Consider the following 23,111-nt stretch of genomic DNA (forward strand, 5'->3'; position numbering starts at 1 on the left):
GTTGATATGAACACAAAACAAGCAAGTAGGCAGGTTCAAAAATATTCATTCAATGGATTTAGGAAAGGAATACAGTAGGCTGCCTTGACGACTAGTTGGGCAGGGGAGCGGAGGTTGGTATGGTGACAAATGCAATTGAATGATTTTACCTGTGTTATTTCCTGAGAACTGCTACTATTACTACTACTACTACTACTACTACTACAAATATGCATGCACACACAAAAAATCCACACCGTTATTACTTCACTACATTGCTTACCCCCTAGCTGCTTGATAATATTGTTAAAGTCAACTTGTGTGGTGACATGTAACGTTTTTCCATCACAATTTTGAATAATTATATATATTAATATTGTATTTCCCCCTCTTGTGTGTTTCTACAATTGTAGGGGACTAACTACGTTTACCCTCTTCAATTGAAGATCCTCTGCGTGGTGAGGGGGACTAGTAGCTCCTTTCTTGAGATGCTGGATGGAGCCCTGTTGGGTAACCATTCAGTATACAAGGAGGAGGAAGCTAAAGCACCACCCAACCCTAAGGTGTAACGCGACCCGTGCCGATGAGGTGCATGGCACATGGGAGATGTGAACGGAGCCTTTGAGATACCTGGCGTCCTCTCAAAGAAAGCAGCCTTACCCAGGAATGCGGAGCTCTGCCTGAGTGGACACCTTATTTCCCTAGCTACTCGAGGGACCTACATTAGTACTGTAGTGAACCCAAAACTGGAGAGCTCCTCTCGGGCCTCTGAGAGAAACACCAGTTCAACCGATGGGGATTCTCTGGAGATTCCCTCGGATAGCACTACATTGACCTTAAGATAGCTCACTCCAGAGGTGGGCAATCTTCAAGTTCAGAAGAAGAAGAAATAACGCTCCGGCGCTGAGAAGAGAAGGTATAAGACGGCTTTAAAGGCCCGGGATCAGGCCAAAGAGGGCTTAGTTCCTGGAGCTGAGAGACTTTCTACCTCCACGGCAACGACGACTGAGGAGGGATCCAATGGGCCCAAGAGGCGGGACCCTAAAGCGGGTTCTGCTTCCAGGGCACAGAGGACTCCTCTCACGAAGACGTCGGTGGAAAAACTACTCCTTTACATTACAAGATATTCAATGTGATGGTGTTTTTACAAAGGCAGACTTTTGGCCTGAATTTTCCACACAGTGATTTCATCCTGTTTTGAACTGTCATAAAACCAAAATTTTGTAGACTAAGAGGTCCGCAACCTCGCTATGTGCACTTACTGTTCATTTCCATCTGTATCATTTGTTTTCATTTCTTTTCTTCTTAGGTTAACACAATTTTTAGATTCAATTATGTTTTGTATTAACCCGTTTTCACTGAATTTTATCGCAGCAAGTTGTTTATTGCTCCATATGATGATGTAAATATTGTATATTGTGCTGTTTTTATTTCCATAATGTCTCTCTTGTTTTTTTATTTGTTCATCATTATGTTTTTTGGCAGATTTTTAGCTTGTATTATGTAAATTACATCACCCCCTGCCCCCCCCCTTTGCCATTGAAGATGGCTCCAACGAGTTGAAACATGTTTGAATTTGATTACTCCATCTAATGATGGAATTATATGATGTATTGAATTAGGAGGATACACTTAATTTTATCTTTGTAAAGTGAAAACGACTCCTGTCAGGGGCAACCCCAGAAGAAGATTGGCAAGTCTACAAGAAACCTAGGGTGGAGTATGCCAGAATAGCCAAAGCTGGGATCAGAAGGGCCATAGTACCTGAAGGATATCCTGATCAGCAGCTAACGGAAGAACAGATGGAGTCAGTAGAGAAGGCTATCACCAATCTAATAGATGAGCTTCTGGAGCAGAGGCCTATTAAGCCTCAGTTCCTGGACTGCTATCTGTCGAGAGGTGCTGCCATTATAATCTCAGAAAATGAGGAGACAGTAGCATGGCTCTTCAGTCTTGTTACAAGTATGCAGTCATGGGAAGGAGCCAGGCTCACAATTATGGGCATGGATAAACTCCTTTCCTACAAGAGGGTCATGGTCTGGATACCAGGACAACAGAAGGATAATGATATCCTTCTGGGAAGAATGGCATGCCAGAACCATGGATTAAATCCCAGTAGCTGGAGAATCTACGACCGCAGGGAGGAGGAGAGAGGTGTTCGCCTTGTGTTCAACATGGACTCCAGGTATGTGGAAAAAGTCGTGGGGAAGATGATCTTCTATGGAGCGCATGTTGCCACCTTCACCTTGGTGGAGGGAAAGGGCGACAAGCAGAGGACTAACCCCACCACAGACATCATCAAGAGCAACAGGGGCAAGGAGCAGGAGCCTGGGCAGGAGCTGGGCAGAAGCTGGGGCCAGCCAAGCCTCAAGATCCATCGCGGGAGCTGGAGCCATAGGTTCTGGAGACTGCATAAGGTAAAGTATTGCATGGAGGTAAAAATAATTACTTTCATACAAGCAAATATACAACATTGTATAGTGGCCTCTAAGGTACTTGCAGGAAGTATCCAGAAAGATGGTTTTTAAGTCGCCTTGATACAAGAAGCCTGGCTTAGATAGGGCCAAATTATGGGAATAAAATGTGCTGGCTTCACTCTCTTCAGTGGGGTAGCGGAGGAGCAGCCTAGAACATGTATACTAGTTAAAGATCACACCGCCTGGGCTATACAGGGCTTCATTACTAGAGACCTGGTAACAGTCCTGGTGAGATATGAAGAGGATGGACAACAAAGGGATTTGGTTGTCTGCTCTGTATATTTCCCAGGGGACTGAATTTCCACCCCCACTGGAGGAATTCAAGAGAATGGTGATATACTGCAGGAAACAAGGACTCGACCTCATAGTAAGATGTGATGCCAGTGCTCACCACAGCATTTGGGGAAGCAAGAATACAAACCGAAGGGGAGAGGACCTTGTAGAATTTCTATGTACAACCGATCTTGAGATCGTGAACATAGGTGATACCCCAACCTTCATTAATAATAGGAGTGAGGGGATCATAGACCTTACCCTAGGTTCCATGGGAATCATACAGGAATTTAAAGACTGGAAGGTTTCTTTGGAACCTTCCTTGTCAGATTACAGGCATACTGTGTTTCATATAGAGGGCTCCTTCGAGATCCCATCCTATAGAAATCCCAGACGAACGGACTGGGCGTCTTTCAGGGAGGACTTGAGGAGGGGACTGGAAAGAGGGCCCTCAAATATTATTAAGAACAAGGAAGAGCTAGTGCTCAGTGTGAGTTTTCTCACACAGACACTAATTACCTCTTATGAGCTGAACTGCCCAGTTGTTAAGGTAAAAAGAACAACAGAAAGCTTCAAGTGGAGCACCTATTTGGAACACCTGAGGAGAAATACATGAAGGCTCTGGAATAAATACAGGGACCTTCAAGACCAAGAAAGTCTAGATTCTTATAAAGAATCTCGAAGAAAGTGTCAGAAGTCAAAAAGGCTCCTAGGAAACCTTGGAGGCAGTTTTGGACTCCATCGGGAGTCAACATGAAGTGGCAAGGCTCCATAGAATTTTAACTGTGGATGGAAGGGCAAGGCTGGTGGGCTAACTGGAGCCTTCCTCAGGTGGGCATACATCCACAGAGGAGGAGACCCTGAGCTTATTGCTTGATGCCCTCTTTTCAAGTTCAGCAATCACGAACTGTGGAGTAGAATCGAGCGGGTCCTTCCGACCTGATAGAAGTGGTTGGAAGGAAGCCGCAGAGATTGTTACCCCAAGAAGGGTAAATTGGGCATTAGAATCCTTTGCCCCTTATAAAAGGTCAGGAATGGAAGGGATCTTCTCAGCGCTTCTTCAGGAGGCGGGAGTGGTCCTTATACCTTACCTGGTCAGAATTTTTGGAGCCTGTCTCACTATGGGGTATATGTACTCCTTGTGGTGACAGGCGAAAGTAGTATATATACCTAAACCTGGAAGGTCATCACACACTAGACCTAAGGATTAAAAACTATCAGTCTGACGTCTTTTCTTCTTAACACTCTGGAAAGACTGGTGGATAGACATATCAGGGAGAAAGAATTAAGAGATCGTACCCAGCACTCTTATCAACATGCATATCAACCAGGGAAGTCGGTTGAGACGGCACTACACCAGCTCGTCTCCAGGCTGGAGAGTGCCTTGGATCAACAACAACTTGCTATGGTGGTATTCCTACATAGAAGGGGCCTTCAACTACACGTCTTCAGGCTCCATAAAACTTAGTCTAGAGAGAAGAGGTGTGAGCAGGATGCTCATAAGATGGTTTATGGCCTCACTGCAGGGCCGTCAAGTTCTGTTTACCCTCAACTTAGTAACACTGAGGGCTAATATAGACGGGGGTGTCCACATGGAGGAGTATTATCACCAACATTATGGTGCCTGGTAGTGGATGAACTACTTACCAGGTTAAATGTAGGAGAAATCTATGCCCAAGGCTATGCAGATGATATCAGCCTAACAGCGGTAGGAAATTTCCCCAGTACGGTCTCGGAGCTCGTACAGAGCTCCCTACAAATACCTATAAAGTTTTTCAGGGGTTCCACCTATTCAATACAAAACAATGTTGTCTGAATTTGCTACAACATATTAATTTATTAAGCAGTACTAGTTTCGGCGTTACTTTGGCGCCATCATTAGCTGCACGAAAGTAATGAAAAACTGGCATTTAAAATATAAAATACATCAACATTTTTAGCATTAGCTCCTAAAGATTTTATGTTAAAATATTATTTAAATAAAAATACAAAGTTGTTATCTTGTATTTCTACAAGTTCACAAACTTGGGGTCAATATCACAATTTAAAAACAACCTAAAGAAGGAGGTTTGTATGTGTTCAAAATTTATCATCTTCAAATACTGGGTTCGATTTTGTTAAACTTGGTATAGATTAAATTATTCTTTTAACACACTGTGTGTCAGTTCAATAGTATTGATCTCCCTACGTACGGTGGAAAGATGGTGCCACGATACGGACTTGTCGGTCAATCCCAACAAGTGATGACATAGATGTTGATTCCCATAGGGAACCTGAACTATTTGTCCCAAATGAGTAAATTTCCCAAATGAGTAAATTTATAATGCCAGTGTATAAATTTACTCATTCGGGACAAATATTTCAGGTTCCCTATAGGAATCAACATCTATGTCATCTGATGGCCACGCAGGCATCAGTTTTTGGAAATGAGACAAAGTCTCTCATAGTGCATTGGCACTGCTGGTGGCTCCAAATAGCCTACGCAGTGGCCTCCACAGTATGCGCTAGCCACGCGTCTTGGTGGGTGTGCTAATTACCAACTGATGAGCCCAATTTAGCACATTGGGGCGAAACGCTGGCAACCAGGAATGAGTTAGCTGGAAAATTTATAATGTCCAATAATGGACCAACTACATTGGTATTACAATCCCAACAAGATGGAACTCGTGGTGTTTACCAGGAGGTGGAGGCTAGATGGACTGTCAGAGCCACTCCTATTTGGGAAAAACTAGTCAAGACAACTTCAGTTAAGTATCTAGGAGTAATCCTCGAGGCAAGACTGAGTTTGAAAAAACATATAGATTATAAGATGGATAAGGCTCGCAAGATCATGTGGGCCTGCCGCAGGGCCGTCGGTAAGACTCAGGGCCTAGGACCTAAGGTGGTCCAGTGGCTTTATATTTCTATCGCATGGCCCACGATCACCCATGCATCTTTAGTCTGGTGGCCAGGTTCTGAGAGTAAGACTGTGACCACCAATTTAAACAGTCCAAAGACTTGTGTGTCTTGGAATAACAGGGTCACTGGACACCACACCATTATGTGCAATGGAGGCCATCCTATGTCTTCCCCACCTACATTTATATGTTAAGAAGATGGCGGGAGTGAGTGCCTACTGCCTCTGGTCATTCGGAGAATGATCCTTCAAGTATCTGAATAGAGGTCATGCATCTATTCTTACAAGGCTTCATCAGTTAAGGCCCACGAAAATGATGATCGGGGGCTGGATGAAACCTAGGTTTAATCTGAACTAAAAGTTCACAGTGGTGATACCCATGAGGGAGGAGTGGGTCACAGATGCTGGGGCCCGTCTTAAGCCTGTGGTACACGGATGGCTCGCGGACGGAGACTGGCATAGGCGCCGGGATCTGGGGGCCTAAGACAAGGCTCTCCCTTCCCATGGGTAAATATGCTACTGTCTTGCAGGCTGCAATACTGGCCTGTGCTGTACATGTATGGAACATGCCAGGGCGCAGAAGATACATCACCATTTGTAGTGACAGCCAGGCAGTATTAAAAGCACTATGTGCAGTTAGAACAACATCCAAAATGGTATGGGAGTGCCAAAGGATGCTAGATAAGCCGCATGAACTTAGCTCAGTTACCCTGTCATGGGTTCCCGGGCACACAGGAATCAGTGGAAATGAAGAAGGTGATAAACTAGCGAAACAGGGCTTAAAAGCTTCCTTTATAGGATCAGAGCCCTTCGTGGGAGTATCACTCCAAAGTGTGAAACTGGTAATATCCCTATGGACAAACCAGTCTCACTTAGACATTTGGAAGAGGTTAACTACGGCAAGGCAGGCATGCAAACTTATCGAAGGGCCCAGCCTAAGATACAAAAGGTCCTAATAAACTTGAACAGGACAAGAAGACTAATGGTAGTTGGACTGTTAACAGCCCATAACACCTTACAGAGACACCTAAACATCATGAAAATCAGTCAAGATCCGATGTGTAGATGCGGCAGAAACGAAGAGACCTCCGCGCATGTGCTGTGTCAGTGTGAGGCTCTTGCACGTACTAGACATCGTTATTTTGGTTCATATTTCGTGAACCTGGAAGACATCAGGAATGCCAACATCTGGACACTAGTATCCTTTATAGGAACACTAGGGCTGGACTAGGCAAACCTGTTTAAGGGACACAAAGGGTCTTCATAGACCTACATGTGGAGCCCTGTGAAGGCAAGGCTCACCCATTCCTTATCTATGTAATATTGTATTTCATTTTAATTCACTTGTATATTTATAAATCAATGTTAAGCGAGTAGAAGTCACAAAGTGTCACTGCAACGTGAAGCTGGAATAATTCAGAACTTGTTCTGAATGACAGCATACCATAGGATGATTTTGGAAGGAGTATGCATATAAAAGCCAACAGAATTATAACCAGTAAATTTGAGGAATGTAATTTTGTGTTACATATTTGTATTTTGGGGGCATGTCAAAGAATTTGAAAAGGGAAATCAATTTGAGATCGCGTACCATTACTAGTGAACTAAAGATGGACAAGGAAGACAACAGCAAGTCACATGACGAGGAGACTATTGCTTCTACGAACATCCAAGGTGTGGTTGAAAATAGGGAGCTGATGAACATGATGGAAGGTTCTGAGGTAATTCAGGAAAGTGCAGAAGTTGAGAAGCACGTTGAAACTCAAGAGGAAGTCTCAGGAGGAATGAACCTAGAACTTTTTAATTTGCTGATGGCTGGAATGACTGAGCTCAGGGAAATGATTGAAACTTGTAATGTAAATTGTAAGAAACAGATTGATATTTGTAATGAAAATAATAAGAAATAGATCAAAGAATTAATTAGTAGTAGTAGTAAAAATAGTAAACAGTTAAGTAGGAAAATGGTAGAACTGATTGGTAGTAGTAATAGTGCGATCATTAGTAAAACAGATACTAAGATATTAGAGGTAACTGATCAAACATCTAAGTTAGAAAGTAAGTCAAATATAGTGTGTGCTTAAATTGGAGTCAAATGGAGTTGAGTCAGAGCAATCTTCATACTCAGACCAAGCAAGTCAAGGGAACATGTAAGAGAATAGTAACAACAGCGCACAGTTAGGCAATAAGATTTCTAGTCATCGGGAAGAAATTCATGACGTGGTCGAGAAAAGATTGGACAAGATTTACAGAGCAGTAGGGCAAGAGATGACGGAACAGGTTAGTAGAATTGAACAGATTGAAAGCAAACTTGGGGAGGTTGGTAAACTAGGAACAAACAGGAAACGCTATCACAGGAGGTGACTGAGAAAGAAGAAAAATTACAGGAAGGAAGTGTGAATAGTGAAAGGGAATGTTGAGAGAGTAGCAAAAGAAGTTTTGAATTGGCAAAGAGTGATACGACAAGAATTTAGAGGATGATAGGAAAAACTTAAAACGGTCCACCTTTTCAATACAAAAAGTTATATTTTATTTATAACATGTATTTGTACTTGGAACTAGTTTCGACGCTGTGTTTGCGTCATCATCAGCCAAAATGGGAAACAGGCAAGCATGTAGGCATTTATGTTACACAAGGCGTTACATTAAACAATACACATCTTACAAGGAGATAAAAACAGGGACGAATATAGGAAACAAATGAATCGTTGAGAAAACAAAAGTTATACAAATTAAAAATAACCTTAACCACACATCTTGCAGTGCGAAAGTGTTCTTCTTGAATGATTCCTGAATGTAAAACACACGCGCACACATTTCTGAGGAGCCAGCAGGCAGGACAAAGTAAAGTGAAACCTTAAGAGTTCTTCTGAGAAGAGTTCATCATTTTTCTATGTTCCGACTAACTAATGAAGTCTCCCTTGAGTTCCTGATAAACATACACAACAGGAAATTCTCCTTCACTCTCAACAATAGCTATAAAGAACAACGGTAAAATTTTAAATATTGCGCAGAGACGTGAAAGCATGATTTTGAACATGATATAACTCCTTCAGATAACCCAGTTTTTACACAAGGTGTTACATTAATTAATACACATCTTACGAGGAGATAAAAACAGGGACGAATGTGGAAACACATGCATCGTTGAGAAAGCAAAGTTATACATATTAAAAATAAGCTTAACCACACAACTTGCAGTGCGAAAATATTTGCCTTGAATGATTCCTGAATACAAAACGCACGCGCACACACTTCTAAAGAGCCAGCAGGCAGGAAAAAGTAAGGTGAAACCTTGTCCTGCCTGCTGGCTCCTCAGAAATGTGCGCGCGTGTGTTTTACATTCAGGAATCATTCAAGAAGAACACTTTCGCACTGCAAGATGTGTGGTTAAGGTTATTTTTAATTTGTATAACTTTTGTTTTCTCAACGATTCATTTGTTTCCTATATTCGTCCCTGTTTTTATCTCCTTGTAAGATGTGTATTGTTTAATGTAACGCCTTGTGTAACATAAATGCCTACATGCTTGCCTGTTTCCCATTTTGGCTGATGATGACGCAAACACAGCGTCGAAACTAGTTCCAAGTACAAATACATGTTATAAATAAAATATAACTTTTGTATTGAAAAGGTGGACCGTTTTAAGTTTTTCCTATCATCCTTCTCAGTTCAATACGGACAAAAAATGAAATTCTTAGGTTTAAAAGAATTTAGAGGTAAGACAGCGGGAGAGGTGGTAGAAGCGAGTGGTTTGTTCAGTAGGGACCATGATTTAACTATGGGTTTACCTATGTTTTCTGGAAAACAGTTCAATCCTATGGAATTTGTAAAACTAGTTGAGAAAATATTTGCAAGTAACTTGAGAAATAATATTATTGAATGGAAATACATGTTGGAGATCTTGTCGAATGTTGTCGGTAAAAGTAAAATATGTTTCAAGTGTATTGGAATAATACGTCTAATTTAGGAGAATTTAAAGAGAAGTTCATCAAGTTTTGGGATGAAAATGTACAAGGGTGAGAGAGAGAACGTATTATGTTTGGTAAAAGTAGAGCAGTTAGAGGGAGGGGGGAAAATGTCAGACAAGTATCAGAGGAGAGGTAGTAATCATGATCAGCAGAGGCGTGGGAGGCGTGAGGATTTGAGTTATCAGAGGGATAATGATAAGCCAAATATGAATGGTATCCTGGAGTCGTTATCAAGCCAGAGTATTTGAAACTCTCAGGGGATCGGATAAAGTAGGTCAAGTGGACAGACTGAAGGCAGAAGTTGAAAAGGTAAGTAGTATAAATAGTTATGTAGTGAAAGAAGATTTTAGAGTACAGTGTAATTCTGACCTAAGTAACGTTAAGTGAGATATTTTAAGTAATGATGTAGTCATAGTTAATAGAGTAATTATTAATGGTAATAATGTTAGACGTAAGAAGTGATCGATTAAGATATGTAAGTTAAAAAAGGACAAAATTGGACAAATCAGTTTGGGTGACAAGGTGCTACTCAGAGTTCCATTTATTTCATCAGCCAAGGCAGGAAATATATCTTAATTCTTTCTTTTGTACAAGGGGTATTTCAAGATTGTGAACCGTATCAGGGAGTGTGCATATTATTTAAAATATCAGGAAGGGAATATTGTCAGTACGTATAACATCAGAAATTTAAAGTAGTACGTCACGTGAGATTTGTTGAGATATTAATAAGATGATTTTTTTTTTTTTTTTTTTTTTTTTTTGTAAGAAGCTGGCAAAATAAATATAACATCTGTGAATTTGTGTGTGAATCAAGTGTCATATTGGTGCACTGAACTCCAGTACATAGAAAAATAAGTGCTATATTGCTGTGAATTGTATGATAAGGAGAGAACAGGACACTTAACAGTCACCTCTAATGACAATGTGCGAGAAAAGTTCTCATACAAGTGATATTTTATAAAAAGTATTGATGTGTTAAAAACAATTGTTGTATACTCATTTTAAAGTATTTATATGTGTCAATGTCAGTGTTATATATATTATGTTGTTCATAAATCAATCGATTCTTTGTTCTTCGATTTATTTATGAGGGAGGCGAATTATAACGGTTCAAATTCCATTACAAGCATTCATCTGTATTATTATTGTTGTTGTTGTTGTATCTGTATCAGTATTACTACTATTGATGATGACAAAGCAGGGAGAGGATGAAACGTTGTGTCAGTACATAGCCTTCTCCTATTGAATATCACTAACAAGTCTGCTCAAGCCTTAACGTCTCCATCCGGGGGGCGAATCATCATCATTATCATCAAAAGCATCATATGTCCTCTCTCCACACAAACATTGCTGAGAGGTTTGCCATTGAATTCATGCTTTTGGCATACAATCTAGATATTAGATATTGTATACCACTACCTCTCCTACCCTACTGGCCAACATTCTCACAGCAGTAATTTTTTCCCACTAAAAGGACATGAACCAGCTAACTATAGTGTCAGACCATAAAGACCTGATGCCTCAACGGCCATGGACAGCATGTTGGTTTGTTTTCTACAAAAGTCATATGCATTTTCTTTGAAATTCCAATGATTTTCCAAAAATTTACGCTTTCATGTCAAAGCACACGTGCCAGAGCAACCGCTGGCCGAGCGCTAGTCGGTTAGATTCTTGCCCCAGGTGAAATGACTACTAATGTGGTGTACAAAGAGGCCTTCAGAAACTCATTCATACAGTTGTTAACTGGATCATTTTTTTACCAGCAACTAAATGAAAGCTTTCATGTTAACATTGGGTAGAAACAGAAATCTGTGACATTGCCAACTTTTGGCTTGTCAACAGTGGGTAGCATACGTTCTGCTAGTTTATTTATATTTTCATTGTGTATTAGTGTTCTACTGTTGGTAGCATTTACATAATGCATCCGCATATAATAACAGAATATTGAAGGTTTTATTGATCGTTAATTCATTACTGCTCTTTTGTTATCTCCAGATTCAAAACTGCCTGCACAAAACTGTTTATATCCTTGGCATTAAGCCTTGCAAGAGTTGGAGCTCCAGTGTCGCCAAACTCCTGACGTGATGTTTAGTAGAAGCCTGTTATAACGAGTACGGCATATAAGGAGAACAAACTATAATGATACTTATTTTCTGTCCCTTCAAATTCCTATACTGAACTGTGTATTATCCTTCTGGTACAGCGAGAACCGTCACTGACGCATCTGTTATTACAAGCGATTAAGCATGCACAATATTTTCTGTTACTGATATTTACACACCCAGCAATTATATTGCATGCGATCGATCATCTTTGGTATCGTTTCCTCTCTATGTCCACTAGCGAGCTCTCTTATTGACATTTGAAGGCGATGTCAGAGTCAATTAGTAATACCCGTCGACTTCTGTTCCGTAAAGAAAATTCGAACTGAAAGAGGATAACATGTTTTCATAATAAATGCGTAAATAACGTGTCGGATAGCAGTTGTTAACTCGTTAAAAATAAAGGCTGAATAAACGATTGCTTAATTTTAATGCTAAATACTGCAATTTAGTAAGAATGGGATACACCTCAAGATATGGCAATGTGCATCACTTATTTCAGAGGTTAGTTTATATTTTCTCACGTCTGGTTAAATTTCGGAGAGGTTATTCCTATGTAAATTTATAGCAGGAATGTCATTTCCCTACTGGCGCTTGGAATATGTTTTCATAATACATATAGTACAGTTAAGTTAGGTTGACACTGTTTGAATTAGAAAACTGAAACATTTGCCACAAAATGCGATCGATCATTGTTGGTACCATATTCTTTTCTTGCTATTCATACTTGCAAGCTCTCTCTCATCGACATTTGAAGGCTATGTTGGAGTCGATTAGTAATATCCGTTAACTGCTGTTCTCTAAAAGAAAATTCAAAATGAACGAGGATAACACGTTTTCGTAATAAATGCGTAAATAACATGGCCGATAGCAGTTTTTAACTTGTTAGAAATAAATAATAATAGAAATAAATGATCTCATAATTGTGATGTTATATAATGAAATTAAGTAAGAATGTGTTACACCTCAAGATCTGGCAGAGTACACCACTGATTTCAAAGGATAGTTTACAATTTCTCGCATCTATGTAAATTTGAGAAAGGCTGTTCCCATGTAAATTTGTAGTGAGGAGGTTATCATTTCTCTATGTGTGCTTGAAATATGTTTACATGATACATAATATACAGTTAGGTTAGATGAATGTGTTTGAAGAAGAAAACTTGAATGTTTGCCATAGAGGCCTCTGTTGTGATACTATAATTTTCTTCAGAATGAAATTAAACACACATTTTCAAGTACAGTGAAACTCTGTTAAGAAGTTTTTCAAGGGACTGCAAAAAAAAAAAAAAACTTCTTAAGCAGGAAACTTCTTAAAAGGGGTAATGCCCAAAAACTTATTCTGTACTTTGAAATACATGTGAAACACACAGCCAACAGATTTCCTTGTTTGTGGACAATACTGAAATAGGCCGATATATAAGAGCTGCTAACAGAAAGCCACAATATAAAAAATCGATTATCATGACAATATTTTTAGAGATAAAGTAAAATAATTGAACATACCGTATTATAAATATAATTGATAAGAGAAGGGAACATATTAAGTTATATAAAAACGTTGCGAGGTTTGCTTATTTTAGCAGGCAGAACCATTTCCTTCCACGCTTTCCTTTCCTCCGTACTTACAGTCTGCTTTGCAACAAATTGTTTTGTAAACGATGTCGGCTCGATTTTTAAAGCGGTCCAGCCACCTGTTCGACGCGGTAAAAGGTACCCTTAATTTGCGTGCGGCTTTCTCCTGCACAATAGTCCCAATGAAAGGTATGTTTAAACCTCGCTGCTGTTTACACCACTTTAGCAGAGCTTGTTCTATTTCATCGTACTTTTCAGATTTAACTTCCTTACAGTTTGCTGAAGTATTCCCTGCAGAAGCAGAGATCTCTTCTTTCTTTGCTATAATACCATTCAAAGTAGGCGGCGGCATCCCCAGCTCCTTTGCCAAAGCAACACGGGAAAGTGTAGATGACTCCACTTTCCTTATAATCTCCACTTTGTCTTTTATTGTTAGTGCCTTTCGCTTGATCTCTTTCCTCTGAGTTCCGCTCATTTTCACTTAAAAAGTTTGTACGTTGATATTACAACTAACTTCACTGACTCCTATTCATACTAATTACGACGCTACACTATGCTTGGCAATCCGTAGCTTAGGCTTACAAGATGCAAAAACAAGACGTGTACTACAGTTTGTTAGCATGTGCTTTCTATCTTCTTGACACCCCCGACACCTGCTTCAAGGATAACGGCAGCAAAAGGGAAATCTAGCAACTTATTCTTAGAGATCTTAGAACCTAGGCCTAAATCGCCCCCGCATTCCTACTGGTTGTCACGGCAACGGGCGTAGTTTCTGGCTGTTTCACAAGTACCGCATGGCCAAGCCAGTATTGAATTTATTTTCCCGCTTCAATCCTCTTCATGCTATAGGTAATGAAGAAAAGAAACACAGGTTCAAAGTTGCAGAAATGATTGCATGGAAAAGTATCTGGGGTATTACGTGGGAGTGATAAAGGCGCAATAGCAATGCTAGCACATCTAAACGTAAACAGTTTTGTTCCCCGCGAGAATTTAATTTCATGTCTCCTCATCCTTGTGCTACGTTCTAATAATGCGATGTGATAATTACGAGTGACACGATAATACAATGTTTAGCTCGTATAAAGGTAAAATTAAAAATAACTTTCAATTTTATGCCAACACGTGGTATTGCAACGCGTCTGTGTGCCTCCCACCAACACCCAGTTGGCTATCAACATTCGTTCAACTTCGTAAACGATCGGGATCTTTCGGCCGGCTGTGGCGGCATGTGTATCAGCTGGCTGCTGGCAAGTCGGCTGTTTCCCACATAGAGTCGGGAAGTTGATTTTATTCACCTCACTAATAATGGACACGGAAAATCTTATCAGTTTAGTTCAAAAACGTAATTTCCTCTACGGCAAGACCCATAAGTATTATTGCAACAACAACGTAAGAGAGAAAGCCTGGAAGGAAATAAGCAAGGGAATGAAAAATCAAACAGGTTAGAATATTCAATTTTTTGGTAGATTAACAGTAATATTGTGGACAAATACACTTTACGGTTTTTAATTAATGTTTAGGCCACCTCGATTTATGACTTCACCCTGTCGCGGCCGGCGAATTACTGCATTAAAGTTTTATCAAACCATCCAATGCGTGCTTTATGTTTCCCACGTAGAATCCCGTTCGATTCTATTCCGCGAGATGAACGCTGGAATGGAAATTTCGACTGATGAGTTCGATTCGATTCCACAAGGTGAGTGAGCATCTGCTGTCCGTGTTGTCATAGCGGGACGTCATATGGCCTTGGCAGGACGGCACATGTTCCGTAACACCAGACACACACCGCAAGCGCGCGAACAGTCTAACACAGGGTGCAACTTGCGTGGAGACTGGAGGATTCTAACCATGGGTTGCTTTGAGCAGACGTTTTCTATCTCAAGGGGCTCTAAAATCTGAACGGTTTAACCGGGAAATATATTTACAACAGAACACTTTAAACGGGAAAAATATACATATATGTTAATACAACTGATCAAGGGACCAAGAATATCACACTTCTTAGGCGGGAAAACTTCTTATGCGGGAACTTCTTAACCGAGTTTCACTGTAGTATCGGATTTCAAAAAATAAACGAATAAGCAGTAGTGTGCATATCATCCTCAAAAACGCAAGTTTTAAACAAACTCATTGGCGTTTCATAACGATTTTAATGAGTATGGGTTTTTTTCCGACTTTTATGAAAATTCGGATATAATGGCAACTTGTTATAGCGAGTAAATATTTCGCGTTATGAATTCTCGCTATAACAGACTTCTACTGTATATCGATTACTAAAATGTAACAATTACAGGAAGACTTACATTACGAGTAAATATTACATTTGGTAAAATGTAACAATTACAAGTACAAATTTCTAAAAAGGTACTCTTTGGAAGTAATCTGATTACTTTTACTCAATTACTTCCCAACACTGCTCATAACATACAGCATAAGCACACTACTGTAGCTGGTAGAAGACCTTGATATCAATGCTCTATAATTCTTTAGGCAACAAGGGAAAACAACAAACTTCTACTTCTTAACATAACATTTTCAATATCATGCATTTTATTACACAAAAGATTTACAAGTTAATAAGACATTTCAAAAGGTGCTATACACTTCTCTCAGAACATTAACTACAGTAGAAGTCCGTATAGCGAGAATTCATAACAGTGACAATTTAACTCGCTATAACGGATTGTCGTTATATCCGATTGTTTTATAAAAGTCGGAAAACCCTTCATGCACTTTAAAATCGGTATGAAACGGCAATCAGTTTGTTCAAAACATGCGTTTCCGCAGATGATATCCACACTATGGCTTACTTGTTTGTTATTTTTCGTAATCCGATACAACGTGAAAGTGTATTTTTAATTTCATTCTGAAAAAAATATAGTTCCGTATTTCTCCGAATCCAAGATGAACCCCACTTTTTCCTTCAAAAAATTTAAATCAGGCTCAAAAGGAAGTTTGTAAAATCGTACAGGCCTACGCATTTTTAAACGCCGAACATTGACTTCTTCACGCCGTATTTCATTCTTTTTTTGCGGCTGCACAATTATTCTTTATTTCCGCGGGTTTAAGGACCATTAACTTAACATTGGATCATCATACCGAAGAGAACTCGTTGAAAATTTTCTGGCAATACCTATTCTATGCGTCTCTACAATACAACGATCCATCAGGAAATTATTCTTGCTGTCTATAAAACTGTTACTTTTACGCAGCGTCAGATATAACCGGCTACCGCTACACGCACGTCTCGCTTGTCGGGTGCGGCCAAATTCAACGGCTAGCGATGTATAGGCCTAATCGCGAACGTTGAATGTCAACGAACGAGTTTATTGGGCCACGGTATGGCCAACCGCCCTTGCATTTTTCATGCAAATACCTCACAATTTAATCATCGACTTCTCTAAAGCGTCCTTGTTGTGGACCACTGAATGCATTTTTTGTACAGTACGCATTTTTTTTAGCCCTTTGTCTTCACGCTAACGCCAAATATTGGCTTTAGTTAGGCCTATGCCGTATTTTCTTGCGGCTGCACAATTATTCTACATTTCCGAGTGTTTAATAAACATTAACTTTGGCATCATAATATCAACTAGAACCCGCTGAAAATTTGCCGGCAATACCTTTTCCACGTATCTTTACAATACGACTATCCATCACGAAAATATTCCTGCTCTCTATAAATCTTAATTTTACTAAGCGTCAAGTACAAAAGACGCGTTATGACTCTGCCACTGAGTAGCCATGGCTTTTCTAAGAATTCGAAGGATCGCATATTTTGATGCCATTCTGCAGATTTGAGAAACACGCAGGCACTGTACACTGTACAACCGGTAGCGATGTGTAGTAAAGAAGCAGTCGTCAATGAGTTCTGTGCGCGTGTGAAAAGAAGCAGCGTGGTTACCGCGGTAGTTGCCAGTGGTATCCATTAACTTACTGTTAGGCCGCGAATGCAACAACCCTTGAGTTTTCGCATGAGATTCTGAGGAAAAAAAGTGTTGGATTGGGAGAAATACGGTATCACTCCAGAGATTTCTGTGGAAAATACCTCAGCTTTCTTCTTCAAACAGCGTCACCTAACCTAACCGTATATGTAGCCTATCATGAAAACATATTTGAAACGCATGTAGAGAAATAACCTCCTCGCAAAAAATGTACATGTAAATAGCCGTAACTAGAAGCGAGATGATATGAAATATCCTCTGAAATCAGTGATGCACTCTGCCATATCTTGAGGTATACGACATTCTTACGTAATTTAAGTATATAATATTAAAATTAAGATATCGTTTATTCAGTCTTTATTTTTACAAGTTAAAACTGCTATTGGCCACGTTATTTACGCATTTATTACGAAAATGTGTTATCCTCTTTCATTTCGAATTTTCTTTAGAGAATTACGCATTTATTACGAAAACGTGTTATCCTCTTTCATTTTGAATTTTCTTTAGAGAACAGCATTCGATGGGTATTACTAATCCACTCCAACATCGCCTTTGAATATCAACGAGAGAACTCACAAATGCACAAAGTGAGAAAACTGTACCGTACCGAAGATGATCGATCGCATTTTGTTGCAAACGTTTCAGTTTTCTTATTCAAACAGCGTCACGTATCCTAACTTAACCGTACTATACATACGATGAAAACACACTTCAAGCGCCGGTAGAGAAATTGTACCTTCATCGCTATAAATTTTCATAATAGCCTTTCCGTAATTTAACCAGACGCGACAAAACACAAACTAACCTATGAAATCAATTAAGCACCCTGCCATATCTCGAGGTGTATCCCATTCTTACTTAATTGCATATTTAGCCTCAAAATTAAGCGGTCGTTTAGTCAGCCTTAATTTTTAACGAGTTAACAACCGTTATCGGACACGTTATTTACGCATTTATTACGAAAATATGTTCTCTTTCATTTCGAATTTTCTTTACGGAACAGCTGTCGACGGATATTACTAAATGGAAATTCTAAGTTCCCATGGAGGGAATTAGATTCTTTTCCACCAATAGAGCATATCAAAAATCAGATCAAAAATTAGATGGATGGCTTTTCCGGCGTTTGCTCTATTAACCAGCGTTTCGTCTTAGGTCTGAGACTAGACTCTTCAGAGTGGGATGTGTCAGACCCTACCCACTGACGCTGGGGTGTATGCAGGTGAACTTATCAGAAGCTTATTTATGAAGCACAGTCTGATAACTGCATACGGGAGATAAAACTCCACAATGGAATTAATGCCCGCCTAGCAATTCCAATTTTTGATCTGATTTTTGATATGCTCTATTGGTGGAAAAGAATCTAATTCCCTCCATGGGAACTTAGAATTTCCATTTGGAATTGCTAGGCGGGCATTAATTCCATTGTGGAGTTTTATCTCCCGTATGCAGTTATCAGACTGTGCTTCATAAATAAGCTTCTGATAAGTTCACCTGCATACACCCCAGCGTCAGTGGGTAGGGTCTGACACATCCCACTCTGAAGAGTCTAGTGTCAGACCTAAGACGAAACGCTGGTTAATAGAGCAAACGCCGGAAAAGCCATCCATCGGATATTACTAATCGACTCAGACATCGCCTTCAAATGTCGACGAGAGAAATCGCTAGTGCACATATCGAGGAAATGATGCCGAAGGTAATTGATCGCATGCAATATCATCGCTGGGGTGCATAACTATCGGTAACGGAAAAAATCGTGCGCGCTTAATAGCTCGTAATAACGGATGCGCCAGTGATAGGGTTCTCGCTGTAACCGAAGGACGATACACAGGTTAATGTAGGAATTATGAAGGGACAGAAAAGGGTCGTCGCTATAACGGAGTTCTCGTTATATGCAGTACTCGCTATAGCGGACTTCTATTGTAGTTCAATGTAAGCTTTCTTGTATGACATCCATTCAGAAATGACAGTGTAGAGGTTTCCATTTCTTCTTCACCAGCGATTTTGAGAAAATAATTAAATACATATGACAATTTGTATTTTCCTAAATTTACCAGTAGAAAAATTACCTGCTTTCTCGGTCATAAATTTGCTGAGTGCTCATAGAAGTTGTCTCCGAGGTTGTTTCAGCCGAATCAACAGTGCCAGTTTCCTGAGAAATGTCTTCCATATTACCCCTCTGCATAGGGATAGCAATATCCTCCATCTGAAAAAGAATGCTGAAGTACAACTTGCATACGACAGATTTTCACAACAACTACTATGAAGGAAAAGGACTTACCTTGCACTGTTTTAGGATGCTATGCCTGTCAGCTTTACGTTGCTCTATGCGACTTTCCAGGGCAGCAACCTGTTTTTGGGCAGCCTGGATATCTTTGGCAATTGTGCCTACCTCACGACGTGCCTATAGATGTACACAAGATATTATTAGAGCTCATATAACTATTATTAGAGTTCATAAAACACATTTACGTGTCAACAGGAAAATCTGGGAATACGAACATATATTAACAAAGACATATCCTAGGAACACGGAGCAGGACACATAAAAATAAAGTACATCAGAAACACTTGTAAACCATCAACATGTTGTAGGTAAACTAAAATCTCATTTAGAGAAATTTCTCAGAAAATTCAGAAATGGACACACATTTTAAAATATGAAAGAAATTTATATCGTTTTGAGGACTAACAATACAGGGTTTTAATAAAATGGTCAATGTTTAATGAAGGTAAAAATCAGCAACCAGAACACTCATGCTAGCAGGTACTCTTTTTCACATGACTAAAAAATTTGAGTTTGATGATGATGATGATGATGATGATGATGATGATGATGATGATGATGATGATGATGATTATCGTGTTAAGAGGCCATGACTGGGGGGTCAAGCTCTGCATTCAGGAATCACAATTTCAATCCCCCCCTTCACCATCGGCTGGCCTGAGAATGGTTTTCTGTAGTTACCAATTTTAATTTCCTGGCAAATACCAGGACAGTTCCAGTTCATAGGCCACAACCGATTCTGCCCATCACCTTAAGCAATTTCATTCACCATCATTTGTTTCATCTTCATTAGCTCCTCAACTAAGGTTGGCATCAGGAAGGGCACCTGGTCATAAAAACATGCCATATAATTTCATCTCACCTCATCCCCAACCTCATATCGAGAAACGGGACTAAGGGGTAGACAAACAAGTAGACTTTTCTTGATGTTCATGGACTTCAAAATTATGTTGGGTAAATCAATAATCTGATTAAAAAGACAAAAAATGGCAATCATGAAACTCCTGCTGGTGACAACAGTGGAAAGCACTATAATCAAATACAGTAGAGACAATACGCGACACTCTGCGAGATATCGAGGGACAGCTATTAGAGCTCTCTCTAGCGGATTGACCTGAGAACTACTGATTCTCTCATAAGACCACGTGTATTTGTGTGTGAAGTTTTTGGTGTTATTTATGCGTTTTCAGTGAGTTAACATAATTAAACAGTAGCATGTGTCATTCCTTGATATCTCCTCTCAACATGAGGGGAAAGGTATGGGCTGTGTTTGGCTGCAGTAACTACGAAGTAGAGAAGAATGCGCGGTCTTTCTTCCGTTCCCCTCGTGACAAGAAAATGTAAGTAATATTGTGTTTGCATATATATTCTTCCAGTGCGAACGGGATTTTTATAGTACTTCATAATCTTCTGACCTGCTCAACCCATATTTTAACTGGCTTAAAATATAATATGCATATTTTATTGTATAGTGCAGCAGTTAACCTTCAATACCAATGTGTTGTTGTAGGTGTGATCTGTGGTTTTGATTTAATTCAGGAAAGTACATATGCATATGAGTGTGGCTGGTTGTGTTCCAAGTTACCCCATTTGGAATGCCGTACTGCGTTGTCAAGCACTGAAGAAAATATGGGTGATTTAAGAAATGTACCTATTTTGTTGAAACAATATGATGATGCAAATTTGCTTTACCCTAATGTAATGGCAATGGGAAACTAGCTGTTGAGGATCCAACCAGCCTTAGGGCCGAAGTCTGAACATACATACAATGTAATGGCATTATGGCAAGTATTGCTTATAGTGAAAGTTTGAATGTTTTTGAGGCTTTCTTTCTGTTAGTAGGCTTCAAGTAAAAAGGAAAACTGTCCAGCTCTTAAGGGGAGATTAAAAGCCCTATGCTTATAATGTTAAATTTACCATATTGATGACCCATTTTCTCATAAACTATTTCAGGTAGAGACTTGAAATTTTTACTGAAGGTTATTGAGTACTTACAATGTACACTGATCTACACTCAATATGATAGCTTACTTGGGAAATGTGTTTAAATTTTTTTTACGAATTACTTTTTTTTTCCTCCAAAATTTTGGAACATTTATTAACATAACTCCCAAGATATAAAAGCAATTTACAGGAGTGTAGATCCATTGTACTAACAGATGTTACTTAGCTATATCTGAAGATTTCACGTGTCTGTCTGTTATAGTTTCTGAGATAATGGGTCATTTGTACAAGAAAAACATGTTTTTCAGAAATGAGGATTTAAAACTTACACACATGATTATTGTAATAAATGTTCATACAATTACTAGAAGCACCCTGCTCCATAGTCTGGATCCTGTTCCTTATCTTCCACACCAAGTTTATTGTTTCTTCTTTCTCTCCTAGCTCTTTTAGTCATGTTCTGAGCTGCAATTTCTGTCTTTTGTATCCGTAATTGATCCAGGTCTTTGAAACATCTGACATTATTTTTACCTATTCTAACACCAAGTTCCTGTAGGACTTTATTATGCCGTTTCTTGAACACTCCCTTTGGTTTAGTCATTGTTGTAGAATATATGAATCTAAGTAACTTATGAATATTTCACACCACAACCAAATAATACTGAAAGTAAAAACACTGAGAAGATACACACTCATTACGACAAATATAAAAGAAATGTCCTCCATTACTGTTTTGGCAATCCTGCCAACCTAAAATAAATGAATATACCATGTCTCCACCTTCTACATAAAATACTTTCTGAGACAAGCTTTAAAAAAAAGTGTTGCAGTATGGTGTGCCTCACAGATAAAAATGAAACAATGAAAGCCATATGTCAATATTATGTTAAAAATACTTAGAACCATCATAATTTAACAAATGATACAACAAAATGAGCAGAAAAGACCCTGCTACAGCTTGAGAAAAAAAAAAGAAAAAGTCATATTTTCACCACAAGGGCTTTTAATCTCCCCTTAAATGTAAATTCACTGAATCATGTGTGTAATGAATGTGCCGATATTTTTGTTGACAAGTGTTTTAATATGATGATACAAAGCTTTTAAATGAGAAAAAAGAAAAATCTAGCCGTGAACGTTCAGGCAGGAATTCTAAAGCTAAGAAAGGAATGCATAAATGAAAGATCAAGCCCTTGCACAGCAGTCTATTTAACATCTTGATTATATGTCTAATTTCAGTCTTTAAATGATAACCTGTTAAATAATTCTTCATTCATTGATCCAGAATTGCTTTAGCAACTTTGAAGTTAATATCTTAGTAACACTTTCTTTCTAGACGTAATTTATTTATCCATTTCCGTATATACATTTCCATTGATATTTGAATTTAGCGTGAATTTTCAGGTCAAGCCACTAGGAGCACCACTTGCGACTTGTCTCCCATTTTAACAAGGCTAAATCCGGAAGTGTTGCGTATTGTCTCTACTGTATTTGCTATAATCATTCAGACTGACTTTCAGAAAAAAAACTAAAAAAGGATTCCATAAACACGGTAGTGTAATACCTAATTATTGGCCTTCTTTTAAGTGTATGTCAAACCCTTCGGCCCGCTTCCTGGTATGGGGTTGGAGATGAGCCAAGATGAAATTATCTGGCATGTTTTTATGACTAGATGCCCTT

General features: G+C 39.2%; 1 protein-coding gene across 4 annotated transcripts in view; it reads right to left on the reverse strand.

Annotated features, from left to right (window-relative positions):
* Window positions 1-23,111, reverse strand: part of LOC136864009 (structural maintenance of chromosomes protein 1A) — a 679,773-nt gene that overhangs the window by 176,810 nt on the left and 479,852 nt on the right. For all 4 annotated transcript variants that reach the window (XR_010859243.2, XR_010859244.2, XR_010859242.2 and 1 more), the window contains exons 18-19: window positions 19,485-19,607; window positions 19,273-19,409 (exon numbers count right to left, since the gene is read on the reverse strand). Coding sequence is in view for 1 of the 4 variants with exons in the window: in XM_067140505.2 (XP_066996606.2) it covers window positions 19,273-19,409; window positions 19,485-19,607 (260 nt within the window). In the remaining 3 variants the exon portion in view is untranslated. The remainder of the gene's footprint in view (window positions 1-19,272; window positions 19,410-19,484; window positions 19,608-23,111) is intronic.

Source organism: Anabrus simplex, chromosome 2 (assembly GCF_040414725.1).
Source record: "Anabrus simplex isolate iqAnaSimp1 chromosome 2, ASM4041472v1, whole genome shotgun sequence".
Classification (NCBI taxonomy): Eukaryota; Metazoa; Arthropoda; class Insecta; order Orthoptera; family Tettigoniidae; genus Anabrus; species Anabrus simplex.